Source organism: Alligator mississippiensis, chromosome 12 (genome assembly GCF_030867095.1).
Source record: "Alligator mississippiensis isolate rAllMis1 chromosome 12, rAllMis1, whole genome shotgun sequence".
Lineage (NCBI taxonomy): Eukaryota > Metazoa > Chordata > Crocodylia > Alligatoridae > Alligator > Alligator mississippiensis.
In genome coordinates this window covers 25,908,693-25,930,977 of record NC_081835.1, presented here as the reverse complement: position 1 = coordinate 25,930,977, position 22,285 = coordinate 25,908,693, and the positions used below count along the sequence as shown (strand labels likewise).

At 41.3% G+C, this 22,285-nt stretch overlaps 1 protein-coding gene across 4 annotated transcripts in view; it reads right to left on the bottom strand.

The window, feature by feature from the left end:
• SUSD3 (sushi domain containing 3) overlaps nucleotides 1-22,285 on the bottom strand; it is a 67,576-nt gene that overhangs the window by 10,872 nt on the left and 34,419 nt on the right. For 2 of the 4 annotated variants that reach the window (XM_059715470.1, XM_019495474.2), the window contains exons 2-4: nucleotides 20,621-20,809; nucleotides 18,271-18,418; nucleotides 14,454-14,618 (exon numbers count right to left, since the gene is read on the bottom strand). In XM_059715470.1, the coding sequence (XP_059571453.1) occupies nucleotides 14,454-14,618; nucleotides 18,271-18,418; nucleotides 20,621-20,809 (502 nt within the window). Of the gene's footprint in view, nucleotides 1-11,371; nucleotides 11,439-14,453; nucleotides 14,619-18,270; nucleotides 18,419-20,620; nucleotides 20,810-22,285 lie in introns of all 4 variants that reach the window. The other 2 variants (XM_059715471.1, XM_059715473.1) reach the window with 2 other exon arrangements.

Sequence of the window (22,285 nt, the reverse complement as noted above, 5' to 3'; positions counted from 1 at the left end):
TTTTATGTGGGATGGATGTTGTAGAAAATCTTCAGTAGTCTCTTTGTATACATTGTATAATGTTTGGGACAATGTCTGGAATTTTCTCTTTTAAGTTGTTGTAGCATGAGGTGATTTCCTTCCTGAGCTGATCTCTTTTGGAGTAGGTTAGGAGAAGATGATTTCTAAGTTTCCCCGAAGTTTTCCTGCAAAGTTGTGAAGCATATTTGGAGTTGTATGTAGTAGTCAGAGGATTGTAGATGTTTAGTCCTCTGGGAATGATGTTGTGTTTCTTGCATAGGCTTAGAAAATATATGCTGCTGTTGTCTCTGGCTTCTTTCTTTTTCATGTTGTATAATTTCCATTGCAAATGGGAAAATTCTGTATGTTCCATGTTTCAGGTGTGTAGACTGTAGCTATGTTGGTCTAAGGACATAGGCAGACAAGGTTCTTTGGGTGGGATCAGGACCTTTTAAAGCTCTCTGAAACCCTTCTATAAGACAGAATGGCGTAGGCCACTTCAAGAGGGTGACTGCATGACAAAATGTCACTTTTGTCAGTACCCTCAATTTCCCCTGAGCAGACTGAAGGCTTCAGCCTAGATTAACAGAAGTTGCATCAATGTGAACTGAGTGGAGTCAGTCTCCTCTGAATTTTCTGTTATTTATGTAACACAGGTTTCAGTTTGCCCTTAGTCCACTGAAGTTCCCTCCAATGGATGCAAACAACATAACCCAAGTGTTCCCTCTTACTACTTTAGGAAGAAGGCAGGGCAGGGCAGGGAAGATGCCCTAGAGACTAACTGGTTCAGAGAAGCGTGAGCTTTAGTAGGCAACAACTTTCTTCATCAGATGCTATAATACTTTAGTTGCCCTGCTTTTGCCTGACTTCTGATTAACATGTCTAACCACTTCTGTGCTCTTAGGGTGTGTCTACACATTTTCCTCTGTTGCCGTAGGGACATGCTACATCACAGTATGGCACGTTACAGTGACGTAGAGGTCATATGAGTCTACACATGATTTGCAGCTACTTCGCTGTAGCAGCACGCTCTCCCATTTTAATGCGCCGCTACAGCGAAGTAGCAACGAAATCTAACTGCACGCTGAACTCATGGCGCAATACAGGTGGTTACTGCACTGTGCTTTAGTACTTCCAAAAGGAAATACTAAAGCACGATGCCGTAGCAATATCACTATTCAGTGACATGTAGACGTACCCTTAGTACTTTAACGTTTCTCACTCCTGTTCCAGCTGGAATTTTTAAAAGCATCTGTGACCTGAGGTCAAAACAGCTAGCTTGCATTTACATTTACTTACAGCATCTGGTAATGCTCGAAGCTTGTTTGACTTTAAATGTGGCAAGGAAAGATGCAAAGAGGTTTTTTTAATTTGGGCGAGGGGAAGGGAGGGTTGTATTCTCTTTCTATAACAGTGTTAAATAAAAAAGATGTTAAATAAAAAGATTTGGCTAGTCCCACAGCCTTCTTTCTGCCAGAGTACCTGGCCAACTCCAGAGATTAGAAAGGGGAGGGAAGGGGACATAGCCCTGTTCCCACTGGCCTACTCTGGAACAATTTGTGCCAAGGAAATGACCCATTTACTCCACAGATTGCACCTGTATGTAGACTTTGCAAATCATAAAACAAAGCTCTCATTTATACCAATGTAGTCAGTGGAGCTGGTGTAACTGTTGGGAGAAGTAACGACTAAGCCTCCAGCAGGAGAGAAGGGTAATATACAGTCATGTGTGTCACTGGGCTTTAAAAGAATTTAAAAAATTCTTCTTTTTGCAAACAGAGAATTGTTCCTAGCCAGAGGGGAGAATAATTCTAATAGGGCCTCCTTGCAGTGAGAGAACTCCTGCACAGTATGCACCTAGATTTCCTGTCTGATGTTGGCAGTGGCTTTGAAAAGGGATTTGCAATAGGAGTGGGTGGAATTTTTTGCTTGTTTAATGTCTAGTGTCTGTGTATGATACCCAGTGATAAGAGCAGAGCCATTACGAAAACTTTAATGAAAGCACACATGCATGTGCATATGTGCATTGAGTTAGTCCCAATAAATTATAAAGGCATGTACAAAGAAATACTATAAAAACAAATAAAATTTACCAAATATACATCTTGCTCTTAAAGGGGAACCCATCACATTCTAAATGCTTTACAAACATATATACAGTAGATGCAAATACCTTAGCTATCTCATATACAGCTGGAAGACAGAGGCAGAAAGGGTACATGAGCTGGGAGTCAGTCAGAGCCATGGTTCTGATTCTTAGTTCTATGCTCAAACCATGCCTCTTTGCCTAACCATGCTCAAGCCATGCCTCTTTGCCTAACCATAAGGAGGAACTGGCATGAAATAGAGAGGAGAAAGCTATGCATATTTTTGAGGGGCAAAAATTCTTGCGGGTGTTCTCTTTTATTGGATGAACTGCATGGTTGGGATAGATAGTTTGGCTATATCTATCCCAATTGTGCAATTGGTCCAATAAAAAAGTACCACCCACAGGAATTCGTGCCTTGCATATTCTTCTGGATCATAACAGCAACAATATCACCTCAGCACCATCATATATATATTTAACTTTTCCCAGTCTGAGCTAAAGGCACACACTCCTTTTTCCCAGTTAGCCCAGAACTTAATTGAGTTGGATCAGACTAATTTTCAATTCCATTTGGAGTCATACTAAGGGATTTAGCCATTGACCCACAGCCTATTTTCTGCCAGAGTGCCTGGAGAACTCCAGACAGTGGAAAGGGAAGGGAAGGGGATGTATTCCTGCCTCCCACTGACCTACTCTGAGACTATGTGCGCCAAGGAAAGGACCCATGTACTCCACAGATGGCACATGTCTGTGGACTTTGCGTAGGGGAAAAAGAGGAAGTCTTGAATTTTACTGCTTCCTAGCCCTGCACATTCATGCAAGTGATTTCACCTGGCTCAAAACCCAGATATCAGCAGCATTTTGGAGGCAGGACAATTCCATGGCATTTCAGCAGTGGAAGGATTCTGTGGCGTGTGCATCAGCAGTGAAACTGCAGTAGTCAAGTCAAAAAAACCAACTTGCCTCAGACCAAGTTATGTTATTTCAGCCACCACTCTAAAAAGGTTGCCAAACCCCAATATAGGATGTCCTGAACCTTAGTAATATAATAGTAACAACAGGCTTAACATGAAGGGGGCATCATTATTGTGGCCTCTGTACTGTAGCTTAAATTTTCAACTGTAAATTTCCTCCTTATCATAACACCAGTGGACCAGAAATGGGCTGTTCCTTGGAAGCAGCTCTCATATGCAAAGCAGGGAAGGGAATGATCACATGCTATATAGCAGGAGTGGGCAATTATTTCAGGTGGAGGGCCATTTACTGAGTTTTGGTAAGCTTTCAAGGGCTGCATGGGTAGCCCCGTCCCTTGACAGGTGCCCTACCCCCTGGTCACCATCTTGTGACTGGAAGTCTCACCCCCTAACCCCTGACCTTTGCCACCAGAAGTCCCTCCCCTTGCCCCAGCAATACTCCTTTGAGCAAGGGGTTTTGCTATCTTGGAACCAGAAAAATACCAAATTATATTCTAAAAAGCAAAATCTAAAACATTAATTAATTTGATTTCAAAAAATATTTTTGTCCTGTATATAATAGCTTAAAATGAAGTCTTACTCTTGTATATTGTGGGGGGATGGGGATAGGTTTGTGGGGGCCTGTGGGTGTGTGGGTATGTGGGGTGTAGGGGTGTGGGTGTGTCAGCAGGGGGTGGATAGGTGTGGGGGAGGAAGCATGTGGGTGTGTGTGGATATGTGGGGTGTGGGTGGGTATGTGGTTTGTGGGGGGTTGTGTGTGGGGAGAGGGTGGCTGGGGTCTGTGAGGGGGTATGGGTATGGGCACTGCATGTATGGCAGTTCAAGGGGGGTGTGGGTGCATGTGTATGGTGGTGTGTGTGTGTGTGTGCGTGAGACTCACCCTATGAACACACACACACACATACCTGGGGTACCAGCGCAGCCCTGTGCTCTGGCAATGCAGCCAGGAGCCATGTGGTGCTGGAGCAGTGTGGGGCAGGGAAGGCAGGGAAATGGCTGTGGTGGGGCACAGTTGGGCTGCTGTGTCCTACTGCCCCTGGCTCCTGTCATCTTTGACAGGAAAAATGCTACTGCCTTTTTAAAAGGTAAATTAATTTCTGTTATTATGTATCTACTTGCATGCAATTGTATTAAGCTACTCACATGATACCATATTTTATAGTGTACATATTTCCCTTCCCCGCCCCCTCCCCCCCCCCGGTATAACTATTATACACTGAAGCAACGTAACAAAAGAAATCACTGTAATACAACTTGACCAAAATTCGATTGATTTTATGTTAAAACCTCTTTTGTACAATTTTATCCTCTTTTTGGTAGGGTGGAAGGTAGAGTTATGCATGAATGCATATTACTGGGTTTTTTGATTGTAGCCGTGTTAGTTTAAGGACATAGGCAGGCAAGGTTCTTTGGGTAGACGCGATATCTTTTATTAGATCACCTGAGTAGCTGGAAAAAGTTCTTTGCAAGCTTTTGGGCACAATCACCCTTCTTCAGGCACAGGGAGTTTTTGCTGTTCTGAAACTCAAAGGAATGTAAGAAGCTAAAAGTGTGACAGGATGTCAGTGAGAATGTAAATAGGTGGAAATTAGGAAAACAAAAGGTAGAAGAGGGAAGGGGGGTGGGGGGGAAAAAGCCAAAGGTAAGGAAAACTCTACCCTAGTAGTTTTCCAAGGCAGAAAAGAGGCTATCTGTGAAAAAGTAAATAGCTGGAAATTAGGAAGACAAAGGGTAGAAAAGGAAGGGAGGGAAGAAAGAGGGGGCGGTGTGGGGGAGTGTAAAAGATCAGGTCTGGCAGGTACCCGGTGAATCAGATGTCAGGCCGGTTGTAATACATCATAAATCCATAGGCAGAGGGAGAAATATTATTGAGGGAGAGCTGAGTAAAATTTAAACTTAAAAAGATACTTACACACACACAGAGACACACACACACACCACCCACCAGGTAAGCCTATGAAGGGGGAGAGGTATGGGGGTGCAGATCAAGGCCTCCACAGTGAGGGAGGAAGAGGGGCAGAGGCAGGGGCTGGAGCTTGGAAGAATGGGGCCCTGGGACACAGTTGAAACCCGGTCGGCTCATCCAGAAGTGCGGGAGTGCTCCCGCCATTGTGCGCACCCTGGGGGAGGCACAGCGGGCATGTGCCCCTTGGATTTGTATGCAGGGTGTCACAGAGGTAGGCTGCTACTGTGGACTGGGCTCAGCTTCACACTGCCGTTACCCAGGAGCCACGCGATGCCATGTGCCTTCTGTGCGCAAGCTGTGCCTGCAACCCATCCCCTGCACACCCAGCAGTGGAAGGCACATGGCATTACCTGCAGCTCCCGAGCTCCAGCAGTGGGGGGCAGTACCCAGCATTCCTCCCTGATGCCCCATGCATAAATCTGGGAGGCATATGTCCCCTGTGCCTCCCCTGGGGTGCACACAGCTGTGGGAGCCCCTCCTCCCCCCCCCGTGCCCTTGAACGAGCTACCCAGGCTCTGACCATCCCACCACCCACCCTGGGACCCCATTTGCCTCAGCCACCTACTCCACTCCCTCCCTCACTATGGGGGCCTCAATCTGCCCCTCCCCACACCCCTTCTCCTTCATAAACTTACCTGTTGGGCACTGCGTTCCTGGCCACCTCTGCAGGCTGCAGCTGCATGTCTGTCTGTGCACGCCCCTTCCCCCCACTGCAGCCACCCAGAGCTTGCAGCAGGGCTGCTCTGCAGTCCTCTGTACTGCCGCTGCTGCCCTGTGTTTGTGGGGGTTAAGCCCCATTAGCCCTGGTCTTCTGCCACCTATGCATAAATCCAGTGTCTATACTGAGTCCATGATTTTTTGTATCCAGTAGATTTATGAAGTTTGTAGGCTCATCTATGAAAGGTGTTTTGTAAGTTCCCTTTGAGGATTAGAACTAAGAATAGAGAGGGGGTAATTGTCTTGTGAGATATGTGCATCCACAGGTAGTTAGGTATTCTGGTCTTTGGTAGATTTTTGGTGTGCATTCACTCTGGGGTGCAGTTGTTGATTGGTTTCTCCTGCATATTTTCCACCAGGGCATTTGGTGCACTGGATGAGATCTATAACATTTCTGGAGGTGCAGGTGTCAGATCCAGGAAGGGCGATGGTTCTGTTGTGGGGTGTGGTTATCGTGGAAATAGTAGAGATGTGCTGGCAGGTTTTGCATTTCTTGTCCTGGCATGGTCTGGATCTACTGGGTGTGGTTTGGGTCATAGGGAGTTTGTTTCTGGTGATGAGGTTAGCAAGGTTCCATGCTTGTTTAAAGGCTAGGATGGGTGGCTCTGGGAAGATCTCCAAGAATTGGGTCTTCTTCTAATATGGGTTGCAACTGTTTGAGGAGTTTCCGTGTAAGTTCCAGGGAAGGGTGGTATGTCATAACTTTGTTTTCCTAATTTCTACCTATTTACATTCTCACTGACATCCTGTCATACTTTCAGCTTCTTTCATTCCTTGGAGTCTCAGAACAGCAAAGATTCCCTATGCCTGAAGAAGGTTGCAAAGAACTTTTTTCCAACTACTCAGTTGGTCTAATAAAAGATATTACATCTACCCAAAGAACTGTGCCTGCCTAAATGCATATTATGCATTGAAAAATTTAATATTTATAGCCATCTCATTGTGAATTTCATATAATGGAATATTAAACACATTGGTGATACCAAAACTTGTTTTATCACCACTGCCTACAGATCTGCACTTCTTCATGTAGCCTTGGTGTGAGTCAGTGTGATGCCTTGTGTAAGAACTATAAGAAGTGCCAGACTTGGTTAGTCCACAGGTCCATCTAGCCTAGAATCCTAGATTTCACAGTGGCAAAGAGTAGTACCTATGTGGACAAATGGTCCAAAGTTATGGGAATCTGGAAATGTGAGCACTGCATGAACACAGCAGGGAGTGGATAAAAATTTTTTTTTTTGGACTGAACCTTTCAGGGTTGGTCTTTATGCCTTAATGGAAGTGAAATGTGGCTGAGTCATCAGCGCCATGGGAATCAAAATCTGGAACCCTCACCTTTGTGGCTATAAAATCTTCACTGCAATCACTGATGTAAAATTGTACCCAGGCAGCTAATGCAAAAGCACCACAGGGATTTGGAGTTCTCAGCAAACAAAAAAAAATAAAAATGACTGGGCTCTTTTTCCAGACACCCCAAAACAGATGCCTGAGAACTCAGCTTTACAAACAACTGGAGTCAAATAAGCGTTTTCTCTAAAGGCAGCAAGAGCCTGAGTACAGGGATGGATCCTAACAGCCACATAGATTTCATTCACAGATATGCCAAGGTCAGGAATGGCAGAAGTGGCTGCATGCAAGCTAGTTCAGCCACTGGAGCAGTGATTCCTAAAGGACATGCTGTGGCACACTAGTGCTCTCTGGGAGCAATGGGAATGTGCTGTGAGATCTCCACTGTGTGAGGAGGTAAATGCTCTCCCCTTTCCCATCCAGCACCCTGCACCTGTGTCAACTACTCCAGCAATGCCTGCACTTGTTCCTCTGGGGACTGTTGTGACTCCTGAAACCTTCACTACCCCCAGGCAGCCCCAAGCTTCCAGCAGTGTGCTCTGCTGCAAGTGGGTGGATGTGCATGAAGCCACACTTTGCAGCCTGGCTGCCCTCTCGCCACTCCTTCCATGCTCCCAGGGCTGGGGGCCAGAGAGGAGAGCAGTCTCATCAGCAGGGCTGCCTCTGCCCCCTGAGATACAGACCAGATGACAGAAGGGGGCAGACAGAGAACAGGGTACAGCAGAGTGAGGTCCTTTCCCCACCACCTTAAATGGCACCAGATACATCAGTAATTCTCAACTTTTTTAGCCTCTGTGTCCCATTCAGTATCTTTTCTGAATTTAGAAATATTTGACAACCCCCGCCCCACCCCCCTTGCTTTTCAGGTATAAAAGTGAAGTGTGCAACTAATTTCAACCCAGCAAAGTGTGCTCCAGGTATCAGCAGTTTGGGAAACACTGCACTGGAGGTACTAACGACAGCAGCCACACTCCAGCATCTAACATATTCCCTATGTGATCAATGAGCCAGCTACATTGGCTTTCCACTGCCAGAAGCTTTCATTACAAGAGGGAACTACCCTGTTTTCTCATGAGGCCAGCACAAAGGGAATTTAACTTGGGCAGAGGCCTAGCGCTAACAAAACTGAAGCAAACCTGACCCTTAGAATGCAAATGCATTTTCACCCATACCTGCAGCATCATTATTTTTACCCCGTAAATCAAGAGTTGCGGTGAAAAATACAGCTGCAGTGTTAATTCCTGCAGCACTTGGTAGCATTTCTAGAATTTTCTCAGGACAGATTGGCCTTTAGGGATCTCTTACAATCTGGCAGTAAATCACAACTGAAGAATATTTTCTCTTTATTTGGTTTATCCAGTGATATATCTTCTGGCTCTACGACCTTCGGCTGCTGAGTTTTTGTGCTTGCTTTGTATTTATATTTTATGCTCTACTTGTTTTGCTCTTATTATCAGAACTTTAGAACAGCCTGTCTTGTAGCATGGGAGTTTCTTCCCATGCTTTCTTCTCTCTCGTTGGTACTAACTTGCACCACATGATCCTGCTTCCATGAGGATCACTGAAGTATGCTGCCCTTTTAATTTAGTAGTTTATCCTCTGGCTTTATAATCTCCCCTGCTAATGTGAACAGAAAGGAAAAGACACCTGAAGCAGTAGGTTTGGGGATGTAGAAGAGGAAGAGGACTGTGGCTGCATATTGTCCCTTCTTTCCCTTAGACTTCCCAGAGGTCCTCTACCCAAGGCCATAGTGTTCCAGCTTGTGGTGGAACAGGAAGCGCAGGTGTTCTCCAGAAAACGATTTCCAACAAGCCTGCCAGAAGTTGAAGTGCACATTCGTATAACTCTGCTTCTGATCTGTGTATTTACACATTGTTAGCAATGAACATAGCCCTTTATAACCACTACATACATATACAAACATACATCTGGGATTTCTGTATAAGCAAAATGTCAGGAGTTCATCTCACCGGTTTTGCTTCATCACTTGTTACACACTTTCCCCCAAATTAGGTCACCTCTCCTAATAGCATTGTTGTCTATGAAGACAATATGAAGAAATGAACTCATTTCACTTGGAAATATTTTTTTTATTAGATTTTGCTTAATTATTATTACCTTTGTAGTCTGGTAATGCACAATGATTGACATCTTGCATATTATTAGAAAGGATCCAGTAACCAATTTCATGAGCTTTCAGAGACAGGCACTAAAAATAACTCCTGTAGGAGTGCACCAATCTGTTGCCCTTCTTAAGAGATTGTGTTTGGTAATGCATACCAGTTACAATTGGTATCTAAAGAAGGGCTCTCAAATGTATTCCAAGACATGGGCTTTTTCACTTGACTCACTCCTGCACTCAGTTCTGCTAACTAATTAGCTCCAGAGCTATGCAAAATAATCCACCTTAAACTCAAAGAAACCAAATGTGCCTTTCTGAGCTTTTTTGGGGGGAGGCGGGGGCAGGGAGAGGGAAAGGAAGGAATAATTCTATATGTTCCAACAAAAATGCAGGACTTTCTCCTAATTCTTTCACAACCGATTTCAATATAGTTATATGGGATGCATTTTAGACTGAAAGATTTAATCACATAGCAGATCTTCGGGTCTGATCAGCTGGGTTAGCTGACCCAAATGCTTGTGTTCCAAAAGATACGCAGAAGTAATTTGTAATTGTTCCCTCAAGACTGAAAGCAGGAGAGAGACAACAGACATATGCCCTAAAGGAGTTGATCTGCTGGTATCTTCAGGACAGGAAGCCACCAGTCCTGCTTGAAAGGGCAACAGCACATTCCTTTCTCAAGGAAGGGTCCATTGCAGGGCCTGCTATTGTGAAAAGGATTGTATTGAGATTGAGGGAAATGGTAACTTCTGTTAGTTTGGATATTTCATTTCATAATTTGGATGCTACAGCAAGCTGAATTCCAAATCTTTTCACATTCTCCCACTACTAATTTTAAATGCTTTTCCAATGCTGAGGCCAGCTCTTATGGTGAGAAAGGAACAACAGGATGTCCTGAGTTTATTCACTGCTTTCATATGCACAGGAAGATGGTTTGCTGCGTGTCTTAGCTCCACTATATAATTTCCTAAGATAATGCTGGTTTGTGCATATTTTTCTTATTTGCATCCCCATGAATTCCTCAGAGCATGACTAGAATTATTTAAAGGGATAAGGAGAGCATTAGTTCAGTTTATAAATCATAAATGAGCGAAGAAAACTTTGCTATGTTTCTGCAGGCTGAAAAACCAAGGCCCAACTAACTGTCTCCTGCCATCTCTGGTGAGTATTTAGCTGAACATCAGCTGCATCTACCTCACATCTGTAGGTGAGCATAAGTTTCTACCCATGTAGGGGTTGTGGCTCCACTTCCCTTGGGTCTCATTACTTTTATCTGATCTCTCATTGACATGCTTTCTAATCTTTCCAGTATGTTTGGTACCTGGCAAGGGGAAGATCAGCTTTCATTAACCTTTCCTTTGCAGATATTCAGCATTAAGTATGCCCATGTGGAGCATGTAGTCTGCACAGGTCACTGGCTCAGCCAGACTTTGGTAGCATATCTAAGAGTTGAGAGTGATGCTCAGTTATGGACAAAGGAGGAAAGTTCATCTGACAGCAACACAGGAAAGGTGTTCCAGAATGAGGTAGGTTTAATGGAAGGAAGGACATTCTTGGCCAATAAAACAAATAAACAGTTTTTTCACTGAAGCATACTGATTCATCAATCCATTTTTGGTAGGGGAAGGCAGAATGAAACTACTATTTCAACAAATTTTTTGCAGGTTCTGAATGTAATCTCTGGTGAGAGAGATTTATTCTTTAATAGAAAACAGCTTGGTAGGGTGGTTGGGCATGGAAATGGCAGATCCAGGTCAAACCGAGAAGAAACTTGAACCTGGGAACTGTCACACCCTGGGGGAATGTGCAAAACACAATCCCCTTTGCTTTTCTGGTCTGGGGTTCTCTCTCTTTCTTTAGGCAGCTAATTTCAAAAGGTCTTGATTTCATGCCAGCACAGAAGAGGAAAATGTTTAATATCTCATGAAGGTACACAGAATGGGAAAATCCTTTCCTACCCCATGTAAGAATTTAAAACAGAATAGCTCCCTCTGTAGATGCTCTTATTCTATAGTAAAAGTGGTCATACAAAGCACTATTCCACAGTAGCTTTTCCAGTCATTTCCCCTGTATAGATAAACTCTTAACTTCCCAGAAGCCACAGTATCTCTCTCAACCCCCTTGTCACTAAGCAATTAGTTCTATATTCTGCTTACCGTACTCCCTGCTCAGCCCTTCTTGGAAGCAAGCTTTTTAGTCCTTTCTAAGTGGCAGGCACATGTCCTGTAAATAAGTGATGGTTAATGTTTCAGGTGCAAGTCAGTACTCCTTACAAAAGACTAGTCATATTGCCAAGGCTGGAGCATACAGATGTGACACTTTGTTTCAGTGAGTATTTGTAAACTCTATGCTGCTGCTATCTTTGGTCTCAGCTGTGTGCGCATTTACATCTCATCACTTCAGTAAGACTTACTCATGTGCATGCAAGGTCAGAACACAGCTCTTTATATATACACAACAGTTGCCATTAAAATTCAGCTTCTCATAACGAAACTAAATATTAACACAATTCCATAGTTACCACATTTACTTCTTGTTCTCATGTCGGAGGAAAACTGTGCTATCACCAAGTTAAATGAGAGCTTTTTACTCCTGACTCCTCGAACTATGAACCATAACAAAGCTCTGCTCTGTCTGATAGAATTGCCTTTTCCCCCTTAAAATTGACAAAGTGAAATTTCCTGAAATTGCCAGATCTAAATATAGAATCATCTTTTAAAACTATTTCAATTAAAAATGGAAACATATGTCTGATGAACACTTTTATAGGAAAAAAGCTTATAATGGTGAGACAAAGTTGCACTGGAGCTATCAAGTAGTGTGTGTGTGTGTGTGTGTGTGTGTGTGTGTGTGTGTGTGTGTGTGTGTGTGTGTGTTCATTCATTTCCCCAAGAACTTAAGTAGCAGGTGACAAAGTAGTCATCATAGTCAACACTCTCCCCACAGATAAGCTCATGCTTCATCTCTCAGATGTTCTGGTTCAATTACACATGCAAGTAGCTTTCCTTAGTTAACTGGAATAAAGCAACTAAAGCCTACCATAGGGAAAAAGTGATGAAACTGCAAACTACAATGGGTTAAAATATCATGCATTATTTTACTAAAAAGATCAAGGAAAAGAAATAAACAACAAACTGTGTTACTTTAAAGCAGGGTTCCTTGTTAGAAACATTGGATCAATACAGTGCAGGCAGAGGATATTCTCAAGAAATTATGTAAATTGTGTGAAAAAATACAGACTTTAGTTGCACTAATTTTTACTTTGTGTCATTTTAACAGTTTCTTGTAGTTTGGTTTGAATGGTCAATGTACAACTCCAAAGCAAAAAAAAAGTCCTCCAAAATGCAAGTTGCCAACATGTTTCTTATATATGGGACAAGAAACGTTAGAAACCATGGGGAAAGCCAATACATAACTTGCCATCATTAAGTCTTCTAACTGCACAGTACATCAGACAGCTTCAGTTTACACTTACCTCTATACTGTCAAGCTGTTAACAGTAAGCTAGATATGTAGGGTAATTCATTATATAACATATCATAAACCTTAAAAGTAATGCACAAAGTTGGCATATCATTTGTCATCTTCAAAATTAATTTGCTACATAATGCATTAACACAATTCCAATACCATATCTATCACGGCATATAGACTCAGTTAATATAATTAAACTGTAGAAATCTACAGCTTTAATAAAGTTTTATGTAACAGTGAATATAAATATATTATGATCAGCATTTATGTAAAAGTTTGTTGAGGGAATATTGTTACAGGATTGAGTTCATCCTTGGAATAACTCCAGCAGAGTCTCAGGTGGTTTCATAATTGCTCAAATTCAGTCAAATGCTTTCAAACTCCTATTAAGGAAACAGCTTTTCTGAATATAAGTGGTAATGCTCAACAGCTAGACTTCTACCTCAAAACCAAATATTCTCTTCCAGCTTCTGAAGTTGAACTGATTTTTGTTATATCTGAATGACTACACTGGAATCACATCACCTTTACATCATCATCTCCACCACTCTGCTATACAAAGGTAGGCTATATCTTCCAATATTTGCTTTTAGCATATACATTTTCTACACAGGAAAAAGAAAAGTTTGTAAGTTTCCTTACTGTCCCCCTCCTTTCGCTGCACTTTCCCAACAAAGTTTAAAGACTTCAACCTCCTTATCAAATAGAAGCTGTTTATCTGAAGATCTGCTTATCCAAATGAATTACCAGTACATCTTCCCTGTTATAGTCAGTTAAGGATGGATGTACGGCATTTGGTAAACAGTTTCTACTTCAGTGAATGGTTTGGATAAGAACTTCTAGAGTGCTTGCAGCTCTAGAGGAGCAATAATCTTTGTATTTAACAACTGTGTATTTATACAGGTTTAACACTGCAGCACAGATAGCTGGAGTAGTCAAAATTTAAAAAAACCTGGTTCTTAATCCTTTTGAAAACCATTTTGGGATATAATCACCATATAATTAGCTTTAAGTCTTTCAGAAACCACCCAAAGCTAAAAATTGATTAAACAGCCACTAGACTTTTGTTTAAATGAACTATTTGAATACCACTTCCAGCTGCACTGTGGTACAGAAGGTGGTTTATATAACATTTTTTTTTAATAGGTAACTGGTAGAATTATAGCTACCACTGTTTTCAAAGTCTGTAAAGTGGGCAGTGAAACAAAACCAAGCACGAGTTGTAATGTACATTGTTGTCTTTGATGGCTGAGCAGTATCAAAGGATAATGAAGGTATAGGGGGATAAATATCATATTAACACACATTTATGTGTTTTTAAAAACCCGATTTCGTTTTTTTGTGTAGACCAGAGCAGCGGTATAAACACAGGTCCGAAGATCACTGGCAGAGTTCAAGGTCATACTCAGGTTTTCAAGCTGTATGAATAGCTTTTCTTGCAACATTATTAATTACCATAAAAAGAGTGAGTTCAAGGACAAGTCTGGGGTTTTAACGCAAGCTGAGGCTGTACACAATATCCCAGGAATGTGCAGCTCATTACTGGAGTGCCCAGCATCTTGCCAGATGCAACCCATATGGCACAAACTGCAAACATGATGTACAGTGGAACAGTTCACTTGCCAGAATATCAGCCACCAATACAGTTTATCATTTTATTCTTCTGAGACAATTTTTAAAATGCATTTTCCACTAATCTTCTTTCTAACACCCATTCAGCAAATGCATTCAGAAACCCAACATACTTAATTTTAATAATCTCACCTGCAGAAGCCTTGGTTGTCATATGCCATGTTAGCCCCATCATCAAATACTGTTTTTTTCCTGAGCTTTTTATTATTGTTATTATTTCTGCCTTTAAAACCAAAATAAGCAGCTTGCATGTTTTCCAGTTCTTCAGTTCTGAGCTGGTACCACAGCTGCATATCCCTGTAAACACAGGAAAGTTGAAAATAGATAGCTCTGCCATTAGTACAGTATTTTAACTCTTACATGACTAAGACCTCAATCCAGAAAAGTACTTAAAAAACAAGTTTCAACTTATCTCTATGAGGAAACCATTGAAACACGTGCTAAACTTTAACGGCATGTCTCAGTCCAGACTTAAGCAAGTGCTTGCCTGGAAAAGGATGTTTTCTAAATTCAGGAGTTTAAACAAAATAAATATTATTTTTAAAACATCCATGTTACTTGTTAAGCTGTAACCCCCCAAATCTATAAAAATCATCAGATCCTGAGCAATTTTTAGGAGAAAATAAAGAACCTGCAGCAAGGAAACTTCTCTGAATTTTAACTTATAGTAAGTTGTATTTATAGCACAAAGTTGTGTCTCTTCACAGATAAATGCTATTGGCATCAAAAGGAACTGCCTATGTTCAGACACCAGGATCTGGCTTTTTTTAAAGTGCTGATGGGCTGCTGGCACTTTATAGAAAAATAAAATTTATTCTATTCAGAAAAAGATCTCCTGGGTCATTTTTGAAGTATTGCCTCTCCCCCAGGTGTTCAAAAAAGTCAATCTGGTCTTAATCATGATATCCATAGAAAAATGATGAAACTGAGGAAAAATAAGGATTGTTTTATTTGCCCTCCAGATTCTAACCCTTTAGAACATGGGGCATGTTTGCAAGATTTTTTATTACCCAAGGGGATTCAAATCTTACTTTTGTTATTTTTAAACAGTGCCTGAAATGCTCACATAATGCTGGGGCTTTAAGAAAGAACATTAACTACTATGAGGATTGCGATAAAATTGCTAAATTGGCAATGCCTATTCTCTGTTGTTCACACACTGTTCTTTCAGGATGCAATGCTCTGCTGACTGAAGAAAATGGCAGCTTTGCCATTGACACCTATAGGATTTAGGCCGCAAGGGGCCAAGTTATTACTAAAGATGTGAGGATTTTCTGAGGTCTCCCCACTTTGTTTCCCTTCCTCCCAATCTTTTTCTTGCCCTAACTTGTTTTCCGTCTAGAAAACCTCTCACCAAAACCAATCATTATTACCACTCCCTACTCAGAGAGACGGTTCTATATCTTGCTGCAAGCTGTTCTCTCCCTATGGGGTTAAACCAAACTATTCCCAGTTCCCAACCTTCCCCAAGTTACAGGAGCAGAGAATGAGATTAGGACCTGAGCTGAGAGCCCCCTCGTGGCATCACAAGAAAATGGCATCAAGCTAGCCTGAACTCAATAAATATTTTTTGGTGACATGGTTTCAAAACAGCTGAATGCCGTTTTTTGAGTAGAGTAGTTAGGCATATAGTTGTGGGAAAAAGGCATAGAGGTTTGGGAGGGGGAAGGGCACAAACTGAGAGGATCCAGGGAGGAGGATTCCTCTTAGACGTTGATGGTTTTACTAGGGCTGGCTAAAAAGTGTCCAAGCAGAATATTTTTCTGTCTGAAAATGCTGATCCATCACTAGCTAAACATTGTATAGGAATGACCAATTTTTGACAAAATTCACTAAAAATAAAAAAGTAAATGCTTCAAGGAGGAGAATCTTAAAAGAATGAAACTGGCTACTTTGTCATTTTGAAATGACTTTTCAATCACAGAAGGATTTTCTTTTATGTTGCAAATAATAGCCATTTTAAAAGGTCAGACTTAAATTTAATTTCACAGGAACTTGTAGATTTCTTTGTAGCTTCTGTTTAGCACAAAACCAAATGTTAGAAAAGAAGAATTTCCTGTGAGATGGAAATTCTAGTTTTCACACATCTGAGACCAGCACTAGAACCTCCATGTACATCAACAGGTCTCCACCTCTTCTATGCACATCAACTGCCTCATCCAGTCTACACCCCTTTTTCCAGGTTTGAATCCAGTGGGGGAGTGTCAGGAATGAAGGTGACGAAGCTGCCTGGCTGCCTATAGCAGGTACCACAACAGCTCCTCGGAGATAGGTAGAGGCATCCAGCTGAGCTCTGGGCAGGTGTAAAGGAATCAGAAGAACACAGACATGAGAATGAAATGTACAAGTCAGGAGAAAGAGACAGTCAGAGGGATAATGTCAGCCCCAGTACAGGAGCTAACTCTCTCCTCACATGTGCGTAAACCTTTGCTTTATGCAGAAGGTGAGGTATATGATGAGACAGAGCTGTATCCTATTGAGAATGGTAGAAAATCAGATGTAGCATAAAGCTCTATCTGGTCACCCCATTACTTTTTCACAGCGAGGTTTTGAAACACACAGTATAAGTGTTGCAACTTATGTCAGGTAAGCTGGGGACAGACATTACACATAAACTGGTTCAAGTGATCAGAAACTGGTTTAAACCCGTAACAGAAGACATTCAGTGCACATAAACCAGTTTGAAAATGGCTGGAACAAGTTTGAGATAAACCTGTTTGAATGTAGTATCAGATTTAACTGATTTGGATCAAACTGGTTTATGTAATGTTTGTCCCAGATCCTTTCCTGATTTAAGTTAGATCCGAGTCCCCCAGCATCACAGCATGCTGTCTGGGCTGGGCTTTCTGCTCTAGAGAGCTGGGCTGGTCCCTCCCTTCTGCTCCCTCACTCAAGCTCTGGCAGAGACTTGCAAGCACAGCAGCATGCCTGGCTTCCCCTGCCACCCCACCCCCTTGCTGCTCGCTGCTCAAGCAGGAATCCCTCCCTCCTCTCTCCCATAGCATGGACCATAGCCAGAATGTGGTATGCTAGCTAAAGCAGATCGGTATTTGTGTAAGGCAGACAGGACAGTGTCAGCTTAGGGCTTTTTAGAGCTCATCAACAGGTATCTGGTAATTACCTTCTTTAGAATGTTCCCTTCCTTGAAAAAAGTTGCTTAAGAAGAACTTGAAATAATGAGAGGCTTTGTTTTCTGGTGGGGTGCTAAATGCTGATAACAGCTGCTAAGTGCTCTGTTATCAAGGAGTGGGGGGGGAAACCCCACCCTAATCAGAGCATCCTGTTGGGGCCTGGCCATGCCCCCTGCAGCTCAGCACTACACCAGGGAAAAGAGGGCTGCTCTAGTGCCTCCAGCTTCTAGCCTGAGCCACTGCAGGCATGTGTCTGAATTTCCTCAGTCCAGAGCTGAAGTCTGTGCCGTTACAAACCAGTTCAGCCTAGCCAGGTTAGACTAACCTGCAAAGATTGAATCAATTCAGGCTCAGGCTTTTTGAATGTCTGTCCCTAGCCATAAAGAATCCCTGCACATTTTAATAAGAACTGAAGATAAAGCAAAGAAGAAAAAAGGGGTAGGAGAAATCTTTAGTCATCCCATGAAGAAGAAAACCCAAGAAGAAGGGCACAGTTACTAGAACTTGAAAGACCCAGGTTCAGTTTCTCACTCCACCATACCCTTGCTGTGACACCTAACCCTCACTGATGTCAAGGGAATTAGGCACTAATATACCTTTTAAGATCTGGGCCTTAGGCTTTTTTTGGGTCTCAGTTCCTCCTCCTCCAAACAGATTATTACCTCACTGAGTGTCATGAGGATGAAGACATTTACAAAACTGAGAGGTACTCAGATAATATTGCAACAGGGGCCATTTAACTGCCTTAGACACACAGATCTTCTCTCTCTTCCTGGGATTTATGCTATTTTTGCAAGGTTTTGTGGAAGTGCACATACCTTTCAGTTCTCCTCCTTTCACTTTTCTTAACACACTTGATGAGACAACAAGTTAGAAAAGCCATAGACATCAGCAGGATGATGGCACAGCTTACAATGGAGGCAATCACTGCTACTTTAAATCCAAAAGTCTCATACTTCGATATGGCTGCAGGAAAGCAAATATAGAAACAGGTTTCCAAGGCAAACACCTTGTTACATTTAGCTTTCACGTTACTATTAAAATGTGCTGAGATCTACTTGTTTCACTGTCTTGCTAACAATAATGCAATGACATTTTTCACGTCAGTATGCATTAAAATGTTCCAGACAAAGTTCTTTGGGTGAATCTGATATCTTTTATTAGACCAACTTAAAAAGTTGGAAAACAATTATTAAGCAAGCTTTCGGATTCAAAAACCCTTTGTCAGGCTAAGGAAGTTTCAGCAGTTGGTGTGTACTCTTCCTGGATGGAATGAGAAGGAAAGAAGCCAGGGGCTGGGCTGGTATGCATAAAAGACAGGTAGTCAGTAAAAATGTAGATTGAGGAGTCAGTGGGTGAGAGAGAGGCTGGGGGGGGGGGGGGGGGGGAGATGAAAGTGGAGAGATACCTGGGGAGTCAGATGTCAGGCAGGTTATAATGTGTCATAAATCCAATGTCTATATTTAGTCCATGATTTTTAGTATCCAGGAGGTTGATGAAGTGGAGTTCATAGGATTGTCTCTGGGAAGTATTTTGTAAGTTTCCTTTGAGGATCAGGACTGAGAAATTGGAGAGAGAGTGGTTTTTCTTGTGAGAAATGTGCCCCCACAGGGAAGAGCACACACCAACTCCTGAAACTTCCTTAGCTTGACAAAGGGTTTTTGAACCTGAAAGCTTGCTTAATAATTGTTTTCCAACTATTTAAGTTGGTCTAATAAAAGGTATCAGATTCACCCAAAGAACCTTGTCTGTCTATGTCCTTAGACCAACATGCTACAACCTACATCCTGTTAAAATATTCCAGGTATCTTGGCTTAATTTCAAACCAAGGAGGTCTCAAAGTGGACTATTTAAAAATCTACTGTTTATAAACTACTAATGAATTGTTCACAACTATCCTACCACTTAAGTTAATCAAACATGACGCTGTTAGCTTTACAATACCTTAAAAGCACAACTTTGTTAGTCTATTAAAAATGCAACGATGTACCATTTTCTGTTAATCAAATGTTAACAAGGACTAGATTAGCAAAAAACAAATACTGGAAAACAAAGACAGATGTAAAGAAACCTATTCTGAGAAGGTTAGTTCTGTATAATTGTATTTTATTTTGCACATGAGGTCACTTTCTCTTTTAGCAATCAGCTGGACAGGATCCTGGAAGCAGCAACAAGTCTTCAGTTGGACACTGGGGGTATTTGTAATTGTTGTGGGAGTAGGAAAAATATACTCTAAAGATAGAAAAGTGTTGATGTGGCACTACAGCCTCAGCTAGTCCAGTTTGAGCACTGGTTATGTCTTCTTTACCAAAGGAAAGTGTTACTTCTTGCATCACCAAAAATGCCAGTCTTAGAAATGTTTCTACTGAATTCCAGAGATAGCTGTATATTTGCAAAGCTTTTTAAAAGCAAGCATTCTTATCCATTACTTTCTCTTATGGAAGCCCATTAGTCAGATATGAGCTTGCCTACCTGGAATAGGAATCTCAAGTGAATAGCAAAATCATCCATCTAACAGGGATTCTAGAATTAGACAAGGTCCACTTGAGAGCCATTCTGAATTTTAAATACTCCAAAGTTCAGAGGCATTGAGATCCAGAATTCTGCTTTGGGCCTATTTCTTATAAAATTACTATCCACTGTATATTAAATAAGGAGCAGTATTGGATGAAAGATACCTAATATAGTTACCACTCATGCCCTATTTGTCAACATGATGACTGCTCCATTCTCCTACAAAAGGCAATATCTTAACTGATTTTAAAATATTTCCATGTTCTTTATAGCACAATCTTGTCCAAAAACAATGGAATTAAGTCAAAAAGGGTTTTCTATGTTTTAGTACAGGATTATTGGTCATAACAATACATTTCTCTAATGAAGAATAGAAGATTTTGCAGCCAGGGAGAAAAATGTATCCCTTGTGTAACTCTAGTGAAGGCATTGCTATAAGACCAGCCATGAGTCTGACTAAGAGTCTTTCCCGTGTTGTAATGAATGGTGTTTAATTGCATTCCACACATTTCAGCCCTCAAGGAAACTCAACGTCTCTTCTGCACACAGAACCCTACCTCTTCCAAAGACTTTAGGACTTTGGAAATCAAAAATCAAAACACTTAGAGACTAACTCAGCTTAGGTGATAGAAATTTTTTTGGAATAATCCTTACGCTTGCACGAGGGAACTCCCGCTGTCCACTGAGCACTGTTTCCTTTCCAAATGCAGGTGACGACTCCCTGTCCTTCAAGCTGGTGTTCAGCAGAACACTGGAATGTGATCACTGTCCCAACTGTGGTGCCGTTGCCATGAATTATTTGTAATGTACCAAGCTGAGGGGGGAATATCTGGCTACACTGGCCTGCAGATGAAGGGAGAGGGGGGACAGGAAAAAAAGAAACCAAAATTACATAAATTTAAGACCAAATCTCAGGTCCACTGAAATAATGATTTATGAGAACCAAGCTAAGTAAACAGTCAAAAGATGCTGGTAGCTTCTGTAAGACAAATTCACCTCTCAGGAAAACCAGCACAAAGGCACTGACTGCTGCAAATCCCATTGAAATGCTATGTCCAGGATTTAACCAGGATGCACAACATGCCCATGTGGGAATTCCACTCTGTGCGTGACATTTTCTCATAAAGATATTCAATACACAATGAGGAACGTCTATGTAGTAGGTTATTCAATGCTATCAAATTGCTAGCATTCATGTTTTCTTTTGAGACTTTAGTATTGTCATTTTTTTTTAATTTGTGTGTCAGGAAAGATCTTTGTATATCAAAGCTCAAGGATACAATGCATTATACCGATTTTTTTTTTTTTAATTTTAAAAACTCTTTCCCCTATATGATTTCCCTATTTTCTTATTGTTTCAAATTCATTAGGTCCACATTCTCTCTGGAATAACTGAATGCTGCCTGCATTGGTTACCTGTTTTGGTTAGCAACTCTATATATTGGTTGTTGCCATGAGATGTCTCATTTAACATTGATTTTCCTACTGATTTTTAACACAGTTTTTCATTGATCAGTCATTTAAAAAAAATACAGCATTCTGAAACATCCAAAAAGACTTGTGATTTTTTTCTCCATCCTTGTATGTTTGAGCTAATATAAATCCTTATGTTTCATATTTATCTTTACCAAATAACAGTTTCTCTTTTTCCATTGTTAGCAGATGAGACTATTCAGTTGTTCCTGCAATTAGTTTAATGCACCTGCACCATGAGTTAAAAGACTGGAGGTTTTAACCATAGTCATAAGCAGAAATACAAATGAGGATGTTTTCTTGCACTGGTTAGAAGCAGACAGAGGTCTACAGTTACTAAGATTTTTTTTTCTTTTTTTTAAACAACTGTTTATTTAGGAAGTTCTACCAGGTTTGTGTGTTTATAGCAAATCTATTTTATTTGACATACCTGCATCTTCCAGTCCCTATTTATCTATTTAGCACAAAATCCTGGTCTAAAGTCAGTGGAAATTTACTACTGATTTAAATGGGAACAGGATATGGCTCTTATTTATTTGCAATTTCATTCTTCCTTAACGTAAGTGTCCAGTAGCATACTGATAGTTAAATAATACCTGTCTAATCCTGAACATTTAATGTGTGTAGAACAAAGATGTACCTCTTGCATAATACAGTCCTATATTTAATGAATATTAAGCTTCCTCTATGAAATAACAGAAAAGAAGCTATGGCTCTTTTCCTGCCCTCAATTTCTGCCCTTAAAACCCACAAAAAACAAATAAACAAAAAAGCCACAGGGATGACTAGTGTTCCAGTCGACTATGTAAATAGGTACTGAAGACCTGACTTGACAAACTGTCTCTC